The sequence below is a fragment of the Lineus longissimus genome, chromosome 6 (assembly GCF_910592395.1).
Source record: "Lineus longissimus chromosome 6, tnLinLong1.2, whole genome shotgun sequence".
Classification (NCBI taxonomy): Eukaryota; Metazoa; Nemertea; class Pilidiophora; order Heteronemertea; family Lineidae; genus Lineus; species Lineus longissimus.
Window position 1 is genome coordinate 15,365,467 of NC_088313.1, and position 12,600 is coordinate 15,378,066.

The 12,600-nt window shown below is 38.6% G+C and overlaps 1 protein-coding gene across 5 annotated transcripts; it reads left to right on the forward strand.

Annotated features, from left to right (window-relative positions):
• Positions 1 to 70: 70 nt before the first annotated feature.
• Positions 71 to 12,378, forward strand: LOC135489418 (SH3 domain-binding protein 2-like). Of its 5 annotated transcripts, none has more exons than XM_064774768.1 (15): positions 71 to 192; positions 2,661 to 2,861; positions 3,298 to 3,417; positions 3,697 to 3,799; positions 4,982 to 5,099; positions 5,492 to 5,732; positions 6,120 to 6,176; positions 6,897 to 6,988; positions 7,663 to 7,739; positions 7,902 to 8,199; positions 8,427 to 8,456; positions 9,383 to 9,441; positions 9,907 to 10,036; positions 10,263 to 10,416; positions 10,608 to 12,378. In XM_064774768.1, exons 2-14 carry the CDS (start codon positions 2,813 to 2,815, stop codon positions 10,413 to 10,415), a joined length of 1,527 nt encoding a protein of 508 aa, XP_064630838.1. In that variant the 5' UTR covers positions 71 to 192; positions 2,661 to 2,812; the 3' UTR covers position 10,416; positions 10,608 to 12,378. The 5 variants fall into 5 exon arrangements, with proteins under 5 accessions (XP_064630838.1, XP_064630839.1, XP_064630837.1 ...); XM_064774769.1 differs by having other exon boundaries at positions 10,944 to 12,378; XM_064774767.1 differs by having other exon boundaries at positions 10,263 to 12,378.
• The last annotated feature ends 222 nt before the right edge of the window (positions 12,379 to 12,600 follow it).

Sequence of the window (12,600 nt, forward strand, 5' to 3'; positions counted from 1 at the left end):
TAACCAGGAAGTTATGGTTGGGATTTCCAAAATTGTATGTCCAAGTATAAAATGTCTCATCATATCGTGTGGCAGTTTGACCTATATTTTCTACCAATCGGTCTTGGTTAGACATAAAAGAACATTTCGGAGGATTACCAGTTGTGAAATGTGTTATTAAAATTTGAGACATTAGTGGACTTTCAGCTAAGGGTAAGTGAAACTGACATGATATTTGTGGTGTGCTTTTTCAAAACGGCAAACTAACATGTTTAGTATCATCAAGAATAAAATAGTCTATGGATTCTTGGTATCATGATATCAAGACATTTTCATTATTTTAGCCTGAGGCATTGTTGGCCTATGCATGCCGTAAAACTTGTCACGGGTTTTATCACAAGTGTTTCTTCTTTATGTCTACTATAAATTACATGTATACTATCTATGCAGTTCGTCCTTCCAATTTTGACAGTAGGCCTAATATCTGTGTGTTAGCCTACTTATTGACCAGTTAAGACACTTGTCAAATATAGGAAGGAAATGTAGACTATTGGCAAGAGCTGCGTCAGATTGGCGACTCGTATGCTGTTAGATGATTTGGCTAAATCTAATACAGTAATATTCCTTGATCAGGCAAAAATAGCATCAGTGCACTATGAGTCAGGAAAAATCCTTGTTGGCAATCTTGTACTTAATCTGACTAGGCTCCTATCTATTGTCTCCCTTTAAGACATGCTTGTGGTACAGAAGATGATGGAATAACTGTAGTTGAAGAGTATTAGACTCTTAAGGAACTTCAGTCTATGGTGCCTGGTGGTAATGATATCATTTTAGTGAGCTCTAAAAGAGACACTACAAGCAGGAGCTAGGTAGGGGGTCATCCCTATGTTCCCCGGTACCTATCTTCCCCAAGAGATACCAATCTTCCCCCAAGAGGTACCTATCTTCCCCCAAGAGGTACCTATCTTCCCCGGTACCTATGTTCCCCCATTATAGTTTTTATGATACAGTGTATGTACCAATTTAAAGAAAAGGCGCGTGCACCTTGGTCTTTAAGTCACGAAACAATGAATCTATGCTGAGTAAAAATGCCTTTTAATACAAACAAAAAAAAATACTGAAACTCTGCTTTTTGGGGGATTTAATTGCAATTTCCTGGAATTCAGTGACTTCATTCTTTGAGTTCTTTCCAGGAATTTGTGGAAACAAACCGTATCACAAAAAACACACTTTTCTTTGCGGACATAGGTACTGGGAACATAGGTACCTGGGGAACATAGGTACCGGGGAACATAGGTACCTCATCGGGCAACATAGGTACCTCTTCGGGGAACATAGGTACCGGGGAACATAGGTATGCTCCCGTAGGCTACATGGATGTCTATGTGTATACCTACTTGTCTTAAAGACAAGGATAAATGGCCAATGGTCATTTAGTTTAAACTGTGAAACAGGATAGGGCTTCTGTAGTAGTTTCCTTCCTTTATTGATATCCATTGTGACCAATGGCATAAGATGAGAAAATCTCGTCTAAATTTTGTTTCTGAATCGTCATTATATTAGTGGTAGAGACTAAATCATGTATTTCCAACCCTCCTGGACATACTTTAGGAAAGCACCATGGGTGATATGAATAAAGAGTAGTAAATGCTATTATCTAAAACTTTATGTACATTTACACTTGGCCTTTCTGTACAGAATTGAAGTAAAAGCATTTGCTAGTCTTTATTCATATCGCCCATTGTTGGTTGTACTTGTCTTCAAAAGTGTGGGCCAAGTATTCTTAAAACCAAAACCAAGCACAATGAGTGATATGAATAAAGACGAGCAAATGCTTTTACTTCAATTTTGTTCAGAAAGGCCTGGTATAAATGTACATGGAGTTTTAGAGAGAAGCATTCGCTAGTCTTTATTCATATCACCCATTGTCCTATAGACTTAGCTAAATTATAATTACTCCTATCAGAAGTTGCCACAACTCATATATATCAAGATATTTATTGAAAAGAGTGTCAGTGTGTCAATCATTCATCCTGTATTTCCATGTATAGCCTATATGTACATTACATTTTAAAACACACTGTGTGAAAATTTGCCACTGTTTTTTTTTTAGATAGGTTGTCCAATGACACTGGAATAATTACCAATGAACAAAATACAATATGGGCCCTACAGTAAAATGAGATTATCAATTCTCCTCATAATGTCCATGAGGTCAGACATACTCAATATTGGCCTTGGGGCAAATATGTATCTATGTACAGCCTTTGTTGTTCTTTCCTTAAATTTTATTGAATAAAACAGCTCTCAATTAAAATGATTGAAAAATAAAGCTCAGCTAAGACAATAACAGAATATAGTTGAAAATGTTTGGTATTCTGCAACAAAATTGATTGATACACTTTATATCAGTAACTTCTTAATCTACTGGCCCATCTGGCTACTGCCTTTCAGAGAGGTTCCGATTTTTAAAGACCTCTTTTAAGACTTCTGTTTATGTAAAAACTATGATTGTGTTCAAGTTCTCACAGCCAAATGTCACCTAATATAAGTACTGTCACACTTTAATCAGTACAAGTTCGATTAATGCGGGTGTATTTATCAAAAAAAGTGTTTGCTAATGAGATTCTGTCTGTCAAATATTTGTGTTTCACTCCATTTCTCTGAATCATTCCATATAGGTACCGGTACAGCCAAGGACCAATACCGCGTTTGTTCAGTCTTATGGTGCCGTCTTATAAAATCATAACAAAAATCTTTTCAACTGGACTACAGGAAACACTTCTTGGTAAAAGCAGTTAAGGGACTTCAGGAATATAACTCAGAGGACAGGATGGACACGGAGTTAGACCTTAACATTCCAACTCCACAAAAGAATGTTGGTAAGTGGGCGTTACTTTTTTAAAGTATTTTATCAATTCAGAAGAGTTAGTTGCCTCAGAATATTTTGTTATTCAGATATATTGTTACTGTAAACATTGAAATGTTTGCCAAGCATTTTTTTTTCTTTGTCAACTCAAATGCAACCTAAAGAGCATGAAGATTTCAACTGTAGCGCATATACATGTACCATTAAATTTTGGCAGCAAGCAAGCTTTAGTCCACCATCAATTGAAAGTCACCCTTGCTCCCAAATTTTAAACTTATTTTCTTCAAAAAAGCATTAAATCCTTTTCAATGATCTTCTGCATTCAAATTTGGTGCGATTCCACACCATGTGTACTGTGCAAGGTGATCGCAAGTACCAATCAACGATAGTTTTTTTGTGGCCTCAGGGGTGTTTCAAACGATTCTGTATCTGATTTGTGATACTTCCAGCTTCACAGCAGCTGCTCGCAGATGGAGAAACATCTTATCATGCATATATCACAAAGTTAAAACATGATGCAAAAGGAGTCGCAGCCAGATTCCAGTCGGTTAAGAACTTGTTAACTCCTGGTAAGTATAGGCAACACATTTATGACTTTTTACTCATTTGCTATCTAAGTTTCTGCATTACAGGAGGTTTAAAAGTTCTATTGTTTTAACTTTTTAGTTCACAAAAAATCTTTGTTAAGCCATAATTTATGTCTCAGACTAAGGTATCACCATTGCAAGTTTTTAGATCATAGGTCACATACATCACAAATCAGGGATATGTCCCTTAGCCCCTTTTACACTTTTAATCCCTTTGTTTTAAAAATTGTGCAATTTCTATACAATTTTCTCATCTTTCAGTTCGACCTGTCCTTGTAATACTCAACCGTGGATGCCTTTACTGTTTCAAAGATGATACATCAAAGAAACCCAGTGGATCATACACATTATTTGGTTACAACAGGTAACTCACATTTTATTTTGCAATTCGTTCGATTCGGGAAGTACAGTTCAGATTTTAAAAGAGCACATCGTTTATTTTGATATGATTTCAGTCTATAAGAATGAATAAATTTTTGATATTCTTTTGGTTGCTCTTGTGAAAAGCTTTTGTGGGTTCCTCGACAATGCCGGGTAAGGGTCATCAATATCTTGGTCAAAGAAACTATTTTACTGATGTGGGGCAATCGTTTCAGGCTATGAGATTTATTTGATCTTATCAAAGGCCTTCTCCGTTTGTACAGATATCTAAAAAGAGAAGACAAATTGTGCCGTTGTATAAAGAAGTATGTACAGATGTTATAAATGCGAAGTTTCAGTGAACTTGGATGCATATCGACGTCACTACAGTAATGTGCCGTGTATTTCTGTTGTCCTGAACCAAGAAACAGAGTTTATAACGCTGTACAAAAACAATTCCTTGAAACCTATGACCTATACATGAAGCAAAAGGGTTAATTGCTTCTAATCATAGTTCCCAGAACAATATTCGAAAGTAGTCTACTTCCAAAAAAGTTGTCTGTTATTGAGAATGTGGATAATTTATTGTGTAGCACATGAAATGATTTGATTGACAAATTATCTCATGTTCTGCAATACAGAATTGTTCGTAATAACAAAAAGTCATTACTTCAAAGAATGAGTTTTTGGGAATAATGATATAAGGTAATTTCGGGTATTATATGATAATGAATCATATTCGTTTTTTGGTTTTGTACACTTTTGGTAGATGCTGGACTTAGATTGTCATTTGCTGCTGGCTTTAAGCGGCTGTACTATGCACTTAAGTGAATTTAACGCTGTAATCTGACATTGTTTGAGCACTTAAAAAGACTCTCTAAGTATAGCAAACAACAGCAAGGTGATTCATCTGTTATTGCTATTGCAGTACAGTGATCATAACTGATGTTGCTAGTATGTCAGCTGAGCTTTTGGCCCTTGGGCCTCTTGTTTACTCTTGACATTTCTGTCTGCTGATACTGGCAAAAGCACCTTTTCAGAGTTGTGTACTATGATCTCTATTCTAAGGGGCTGAGCCCTGTCCTTCCTAAACTCTGCCTGGAATTCCTTCATTAAGAATTCACTGAATTCATAAGTTATGGTATCAAGGGTGAGCCAGTTTGTACAAGCTAAACCTTTTCTTCAGAGTAATCCGAGCGAAGGAACTCCAGACAGATAAACGCCCATGGGTTTTCCAAATGGAACATGCATCGCCAGCTATGGAAACACTGGCATTCTCCACGCCGACTCAAAAAGATATGGAGGTAGGGAATTGTTGATTCCGTTGTCTTATATGATATAATATATGATAATAATGTCTAGTATTTGTATAGCGCTACTCAGAACGCATTGCTGTTTAAGTGCTATTTGTTGATTTCCACTCATTGTCACTGATAATGCCTCTCGAACAGCCAACACTTCAAGCTCTAAATCAAGCATTTCCAAGATCATACCGGAGATAAATGGTGTCAACAGACACCCAGAATCTGGATACATTCGTGTGCCTTTTATCTTTGCGTTTTAAGATAATCACAAAAACTATTTCGCTGAAAAAAAGGAAAACTTAATTGAAACTACTGCTTAGCCTACAGGGTTGTTAGTATGCTAAACTTAAGCTACGTAAAAGTTGGCCATGCTCAGATGTTTCATATTTCAGAAATGGATGATTGCCATCAAGCAGGAGATGTTCAAAGCGAACCGTGGCACGATAGCGGCAAAGAAATTCAGTGACACAGTATCTGGTCGCCCTCCTGGTGACGGCAAGGATGAATCACTCTCAGACTTTGTTGAACAGCCAATCTATGATGATATATCATTGACAGATGTTGTCTACGAGGTTGATAAAGCCACTAAAAAAAACCCGGTGGCGTTAATGGGAAAAAATTCTGATGATGATGGTGAGTGTTCCCTTTGTGTAATCATGTGCTCATATGAATGTAAAAGGTAGGCTAAAATCTCCTTTAAAGGTGTTAGCGACTTTTTACTTCAGTATGTTTAGTCTTCTTCTCTTTCATAAGTGACAACTTTTCTGTTTTTCCAATTTTTTTTCAGCTCTTAGGTAGTAGAAACGTGCATTATTATTTTTAGCACGCACAACTCCTGACGTGAAGAAAAACCTGTCGCGCCACGTCACTGCTTTGCCCCGAGTTCGGACTTGACGTCACCCCGCTATTACGAGGCAGTGCCATTTCCATCGTCATTGCCTGTTTCAATATTTCATCATGAATTTCTGAAAATCATCTGAAATATTGAAAAATTTCTCAGAGAATTTGATTGACTTTCAGATGATGACCCAACTAATTATTTGGAGTTTGAATCGGCGGCCAAACCAATCTCATCAGGTGAGCAAATGTGACCTGTTCTAGCAAAACCAGTCGCATGTTGCACATAAGATAAGCCTAGATGACATCATTAGATAGAAGAAATTTATGTCGTCAGATTTCACAAAAGGCAGACAATAGTGAAATGAACAAACAGTCCATCTCAACCTGCCAAGCTCAGTGCGACATGCGACTTGTTTTGCTGGAAAGGCTCACAAATAAATAAAAGTTAGATGGAAATGAAGGACTTTTAAGGCCCAGTTGCTCGATCAGAATTTAAGGCAAACACACCAGCGATTGCTCACCTGTTTAAATGATCTCATCTTATCTCATCTACGAAAGTAGTGCCAGGACTTAACCACTTCACTACTGGGCATTTTTGACATTATTCGGTTGAGTACTTGACTCTTCAGCGACATTCCTAGCAATGACATAATGATGTGCAATATGCGTCATGCATTGTAGTACATTACGTCATCAGACCGAAATTCCGGTCCACAAGGGCATGAGTCTTTGCATGTTGGACTGACATTTCGGGCACGAGTAGTGAAACTAATAAAGTATATATTTGATAATCCTACGGTTAAGATTACTTGAGACATGAGCCATCCAAGGTCATATACAAGGTCTGAAAATAATGATACAAGTTTCTTAGAATCAGCATTGCCCTTTAAAATTCTGATGGATTTGACACACATTTGTATATACCTTGAGTTTAATATCACCCCGTCGTCATTTCAGGTAAACAACGAGCACCGAGTAACATTGCCAGTGAGCTTGATAAGACCTTCGCTAGAAAAGTAAGCATGCCAGGTAGTGGGTCTACTGTGTTTGTAAGTATATGCATACAGCAAAGCGAGTAATGTTTGCAAAACCGAAAAGTGTGCATCATTTTTCATTTGGCATTGTTTTGTGTTGACATTTGCTGCCAAAACTAACTGGGTTAATGCATGATTATGAGTTGAAATATTTGGGAAATTTATTGTTGTGTTTGCCTCCCAAATTGCAAAAATCGCAAAAAAAACACAGTCGCGGATATTACCCATTCTACTCTATCGTAGAGTTGGCCAGCAGTCTCTTATTTGCACCTTGATAGCCGAACTATCTACATTTACATGGACCAAACTCCCGTTCCAGCTGGTACTCACTGCTCTAACATGTCCATAACTTCAAAATTAAAAAAGACACAAATGTCTTCTTCAGGAAAAGATGAGAACTGAAACAAGTTCTTCAATAAGATATGTTGGAAAGGCATCTAACATTGATTACTAAGCCATTATCCTGAGAGGATCTACAAGGTGATGCTTGTCACCCCTTGAGGGGGGAGGGTCAAAAGTACATATGTTGATACTTGCATCACTTGACACCTAGAATCCTTAATTAAAGCCAAAAATATATCCTCCAAACAAAAAAGGGTGTCACAGTGTCAGGTTCACTTGGAAAAAAAAGTAGCCCCAAGGTCATTCCTCCTAGTGATATACTAAATGTCTCATTTTTTATATTTTAGGGAAAAAGTCGTGTCCCAAATGTTCCACCACCAAGCAAAAGAGACTTTGATAAAGGGCCATTGCCACCAACACCAGGGTAGGTATGGAGGGGAAAGAGACATCTCACACTGCTTGCAGACCCTGCCACCCCACATTGCCTGCAGACCCAGCAAATCCAAATTGCCAATGCATGAAACCAGTCTTGTGTAAGAGTGAATGTAATTTTTTTGGACATAATTTCTGTCCTTTTTATCACCAGGAGTAGTAAACGTTCCGAGCCAGATGGAAGAAGTTTTAAGAAACCATCAACAGACAACTCAAAATCTCAGTCACCAGAAAAACCGAGTGTTGCAGAAAAACCTCGAATAGCCAGGAAGCAAAAAACCAGCCCTGAAAGAGCACCCGAGCTACCTCCTTGGAACAAGGGTAATGCGCCAAAACTCCCCCCTGCTAGGAAGGAAAGTGAGGCCGATTACAAACCTAAGTTGCCAACAGGCAAGAAGAAGGGTTTAGATGAACCAGCACCCCCAATACCAGTATCACCAGCATCTAAGAAGGTTCGCCTAATTTTTGATCAAATTCGTATTGGTTGATGTAATTTTTGATCTTTTTTGATCTTTATTTTTGATCTTTATTTTTGATCTTTGATGTCTACTTACACTGGCAATGTAAATTGGGATGCAGACTAGCATCAGGAGATGGTGCTATATTTTGCACAGTGGGTGATGTGATCTAGCATCTACACTTTTGTCCTCCGACACTAATTTTTTGCTTCCACTTTCAGCTATCAATTACACAGGCAGACATCGACAAGGTAACAATTTTTTTATACACCCCTCTGATTCACACACAAACAGTGAAGAAATCCCATTCAAATTGGAAAATCAGCTGTCCGTACATTGATTAACAAGTTCAAAGTTTGCCAAAACACAGAGTGCCGGGAGGGGGTTTGACTTTTGGTTACCAAATATATCTACCAGAGGGAGGTCCTTCCAGTTGGGAAAGGAACCCCCAACCATGAGTTGACGGTAAATGAGTTTTTTTGGCGGTTCCACCCTCAGATTCAACTGCCACCAAGTCCGGGAACCTGACTGCACTCTCGCTATACCCCGTTTCATTTCTAAAAATAGGTTTGTGGAAAGAAGGGCACATCTGCTCTTGTCCTTGTTGATTTTGATGATGTTTTCTCATTGAGATACCGCAATTTTTTTATAGGCCGGGTCTATTTGGCAAGCCGCTCGCCGAACAGGCATCTTTTTTTGTCCTGTTTGGAGAGCCGCTTGCCAAACAGCACTAAAAAGCCACCCTGTTCGGCCAGCCGGGCTTGCCAAACAGAGCAAAATTTCTTTCCTGTTTGGCAAGCCGATGAATAAACCACGCCTACTCATGAATATGTATAATGGCGTATTGATCTGAAAATGGTCTGTTACTGCGGTTTTTCCTCTCCAGCGCATTACTAACTTATGAATATTAATGAGCCCTTGGGCATTTATAGATATTAAGGAGTTCGGCTCTCCATTCAGGACAAAAAAAGTCGCTGTTTGGTAAGCCGGGCTTGCCTAATAGTCACTTCCTTTTTTTTTTATATGTGAAAAACACTGTGTTTTCTCCCATCGTAGTCAAAGCGAGGAGTTAATAGAGGTCATTAATAGAGAGGTATCAGCTAAGGGAGGTTCCACTGTATTTATAATACAGCATTTCACATACCCACCATGCATTTATTTCCTGTCACTCTTTCAGGATCCTTCCTTATATTGGAAGTGTCATTTCTTTGAAGGGACAAAAGAGGAGGCGAACGCGTAAGTTGGCTGATTAGTTCCATCAATGAAATTGAAAACACCATGCATGATCTAAGTCATTGGTCATACCATGAAGTGGCCAGTGATTATCTTTCTAATTCTGTCGACTGTGATCACTTCTGATTGCAGTCAACTATATAGACTGTAAACAACCTATCTTCACTTGGAACATGCACAGATGAATCTGCAACAACTTCCAAAGTAAATATTGGCCCGGCAGGGGCTCATAAGCACCTCAAGGATTTCTACAGGGAAGGTTGTTTTGCCCGAGGGGACATTTCCCCAAAATAAATGGATTTTGGGCTCAATTTTAAAGATGTATTTCGGCCCTTGAAACTTGCTTGGTCAAATTCAAAGAAGGAAGGGGGATCGCTTGCACTCCACAACTTCCCTCTCTTTTCTATGTTCTATTCGAAATGCTAATTCTTTTGCCTTTTTCTTAAAATCTGTTAATTTTTCATTCAGGATCTTGGCAAAGTTAGCCACAGATGGTGTATATTTAGTTCGAGATAGTAGCGGCGTTGATGAGAGTCAAGTTTTAGCAGTCTATTGTAAAAAAAGAACACACAAATACCTTATCAGACAGGAAGAAGGGGTGAGCATTTTTTTTGTTCTGAGCATGAGTTTCTGACATATGTAAAATATTTGTGAGTGTTTCGTACATGCCGATTTCACACATAATATCGACTCCCGAAAACAAAAATTGCAAAAACAATATTATATTTACGAAAAACAGAACGAAATCCTAAGCTAAGCGAATAATACCATAATAAATTGACCATTTGATTGTGTTCTTAGATTTTTTTCATTTTGTATTTCAGAAGTATTTTTTGACGAACAAGAACGAATCCGAAGCGCAAGCAGATTCACTGGAGAATATGCTATACCACTACCATACAAATAACTTGCCGAACAACGAGACAATGTTGTCAGAGCCATACCATCTTGCGTTACTAAAGGCTGACAACACGTGAGGTGTGTAATCCATTCAGTCAGCCAAACACGTGAGATGTGTAATCAATTCTTTCAGCCAAACATGTGAGATGTGTAATCCATTCAGTCAGCCAAACACGTGAGATGTGTAATCCATTCAGTCACCCAAACACGTGAGATGTGTAATCCATTCTTTGAGCCAAACACGTGAGATGTGTAATCCATTCTTTCAGCCAAACACGTAAGATGTGTAATCCATTCAGTCACCAAAACACGTGAGATGTGTAATCCATTCAATCGGCCAAACACGTGAGATGTGTAATCCATTCAATCAGCCAAACACGTGGGATGTGAGATCAATTCTTTCAGCCAGTATTTCAGAAAGTCTACAGCCAAACCTGATTCCAATTCTCTGACAGAGCGCTTGCAATGAACATTGTCACTGACACTTCAAATCTTTGTGACAATTGTTTGCAATGAAATCACACTTGATAATTTAGCTTTTACAGTTCAAAGATAGTACACATTGGCAGTTGAATTGTTTTTGATAGTATAGAATCTCTCTTTAGGGAATGTTGTCCGGGGGTCAAATAGAGCAGAAGTCACCAAGTTGTGATCACAGTTTCTCTCCTTATGAGAGAGGTAGTCCCTCTACACTGGCATATTATGCGAAAAACAAGCTGACATTCAGCAAGATTGATGTCGGCCGGATATCAACTTGATGCTGGCTGAAAGTGAAATCAACGGGCAAATATCAAGCTGACATTTGCAGGAGTGATGTCAATCAGACATCAAACCTGTGGACATCTGCCAGATGTCTGGAAGAATTCAATTTCCGCCCCAGCCACATAGGTTTTGGATCTGAAGTTTCCAAATCCAACGTATTTAAAAATGTGGCCGAAACAGATATATTGCTTGTGGTGTCAAATCATAGTTGGTCTAGTTATATTTATGGCCCAATTTTGATATGTCCTGTATGGTGCCAGTGTATCTAATGTATGTATACATGTAGATATAGTTTGAAATATTTTATCTCTAAGAGCATTTTGATTTGCTGAATGATGTAAAAAGAATTTGTTATCATTGCATAGACATGTGTTTGCTATTTATGCAGGATGTGCATTATATCGTTCTAGATAACCCAGAAAGAGTCAATTTATTTTGGCGTTTTGATTCAGAAACGTTTTTGCATGAATCACCCTAGTGATGGATTTCCCACTCAAAACCTCACCAAGCAAGGGTCTAATTGATTCCCAGCCAAACAGTGTCTATTACTGTACCTGTGGCAGGGTTTGAATTTAACCTCTGTCACCGCTGCCATGGCAGTCGGTGCCTTCCAAAATGGCCCTCATCATCCCTTTCAATCTTCTTTCATATTTTTCAGTACCCAAGGCCATTGGCTCTAAAATATGTGTGCCCTTATAACTTTAGAATTCAAGGCCTGAGTTATAACTAAAGCAGGATAAATGATGTATATTTTGTTGTAGAAATTATGTGCAGTCTTTGAGAGTTGAAGCTTCAGCATGACAGATAGCCTGGAACAGTTTCATTTGTTAGAAGCTTCTTGCTATACATGCTAGCACACTTCAGGATTTATTCAGCATGACAGATAGCCTGGAATAGTTCGCTAGAAGTGACTTCCTGTACATGCTAGCATATAATCCAGCATGACAGATAGCCTGGAACAGTTTTGTGCATTAGAAGCTTCTTGCTGAAAATGCTTATCATACCACAGGATTTATTCAGCATGACAGATAACTTGAACAGTTTCGTATGATGTAGAAATATTGCAATATTTACAAAAGGGGGCCCATCCATTTAGTACGTACGCACTGCAGGGAGGAGGTCTTGGAATTTTGGGGAAAATGCGTACGCCTGTACATTTTGGCCAAAATGTCTGTACACGGGGAGGGAGGGGGGTCTCAAAATCCCCAGTTTGATGCGCTCATACATTATGGATGGCCCCTAGTTTGTTGGAGATACGCTGTCAAGAATATATTTTGATATTCTAAGACAACCGCTTTAGTCTTCATTTTTCTGCAGTGACGTCACTTGCCCAACTGTTGCAATTGGATTTACCCCTGGCTAACCCTTCCTTAATTTCGTGGTGATCAAGCCCAGAGTTCAAGGGATAGAGCACTTTTTGTGGCTTTGGCTTAAGCCACCTGGTGGCCAAACCAAGAATTGGATCAGACTAAAATTGGTCACTTATTTTGTTCCTGGTTT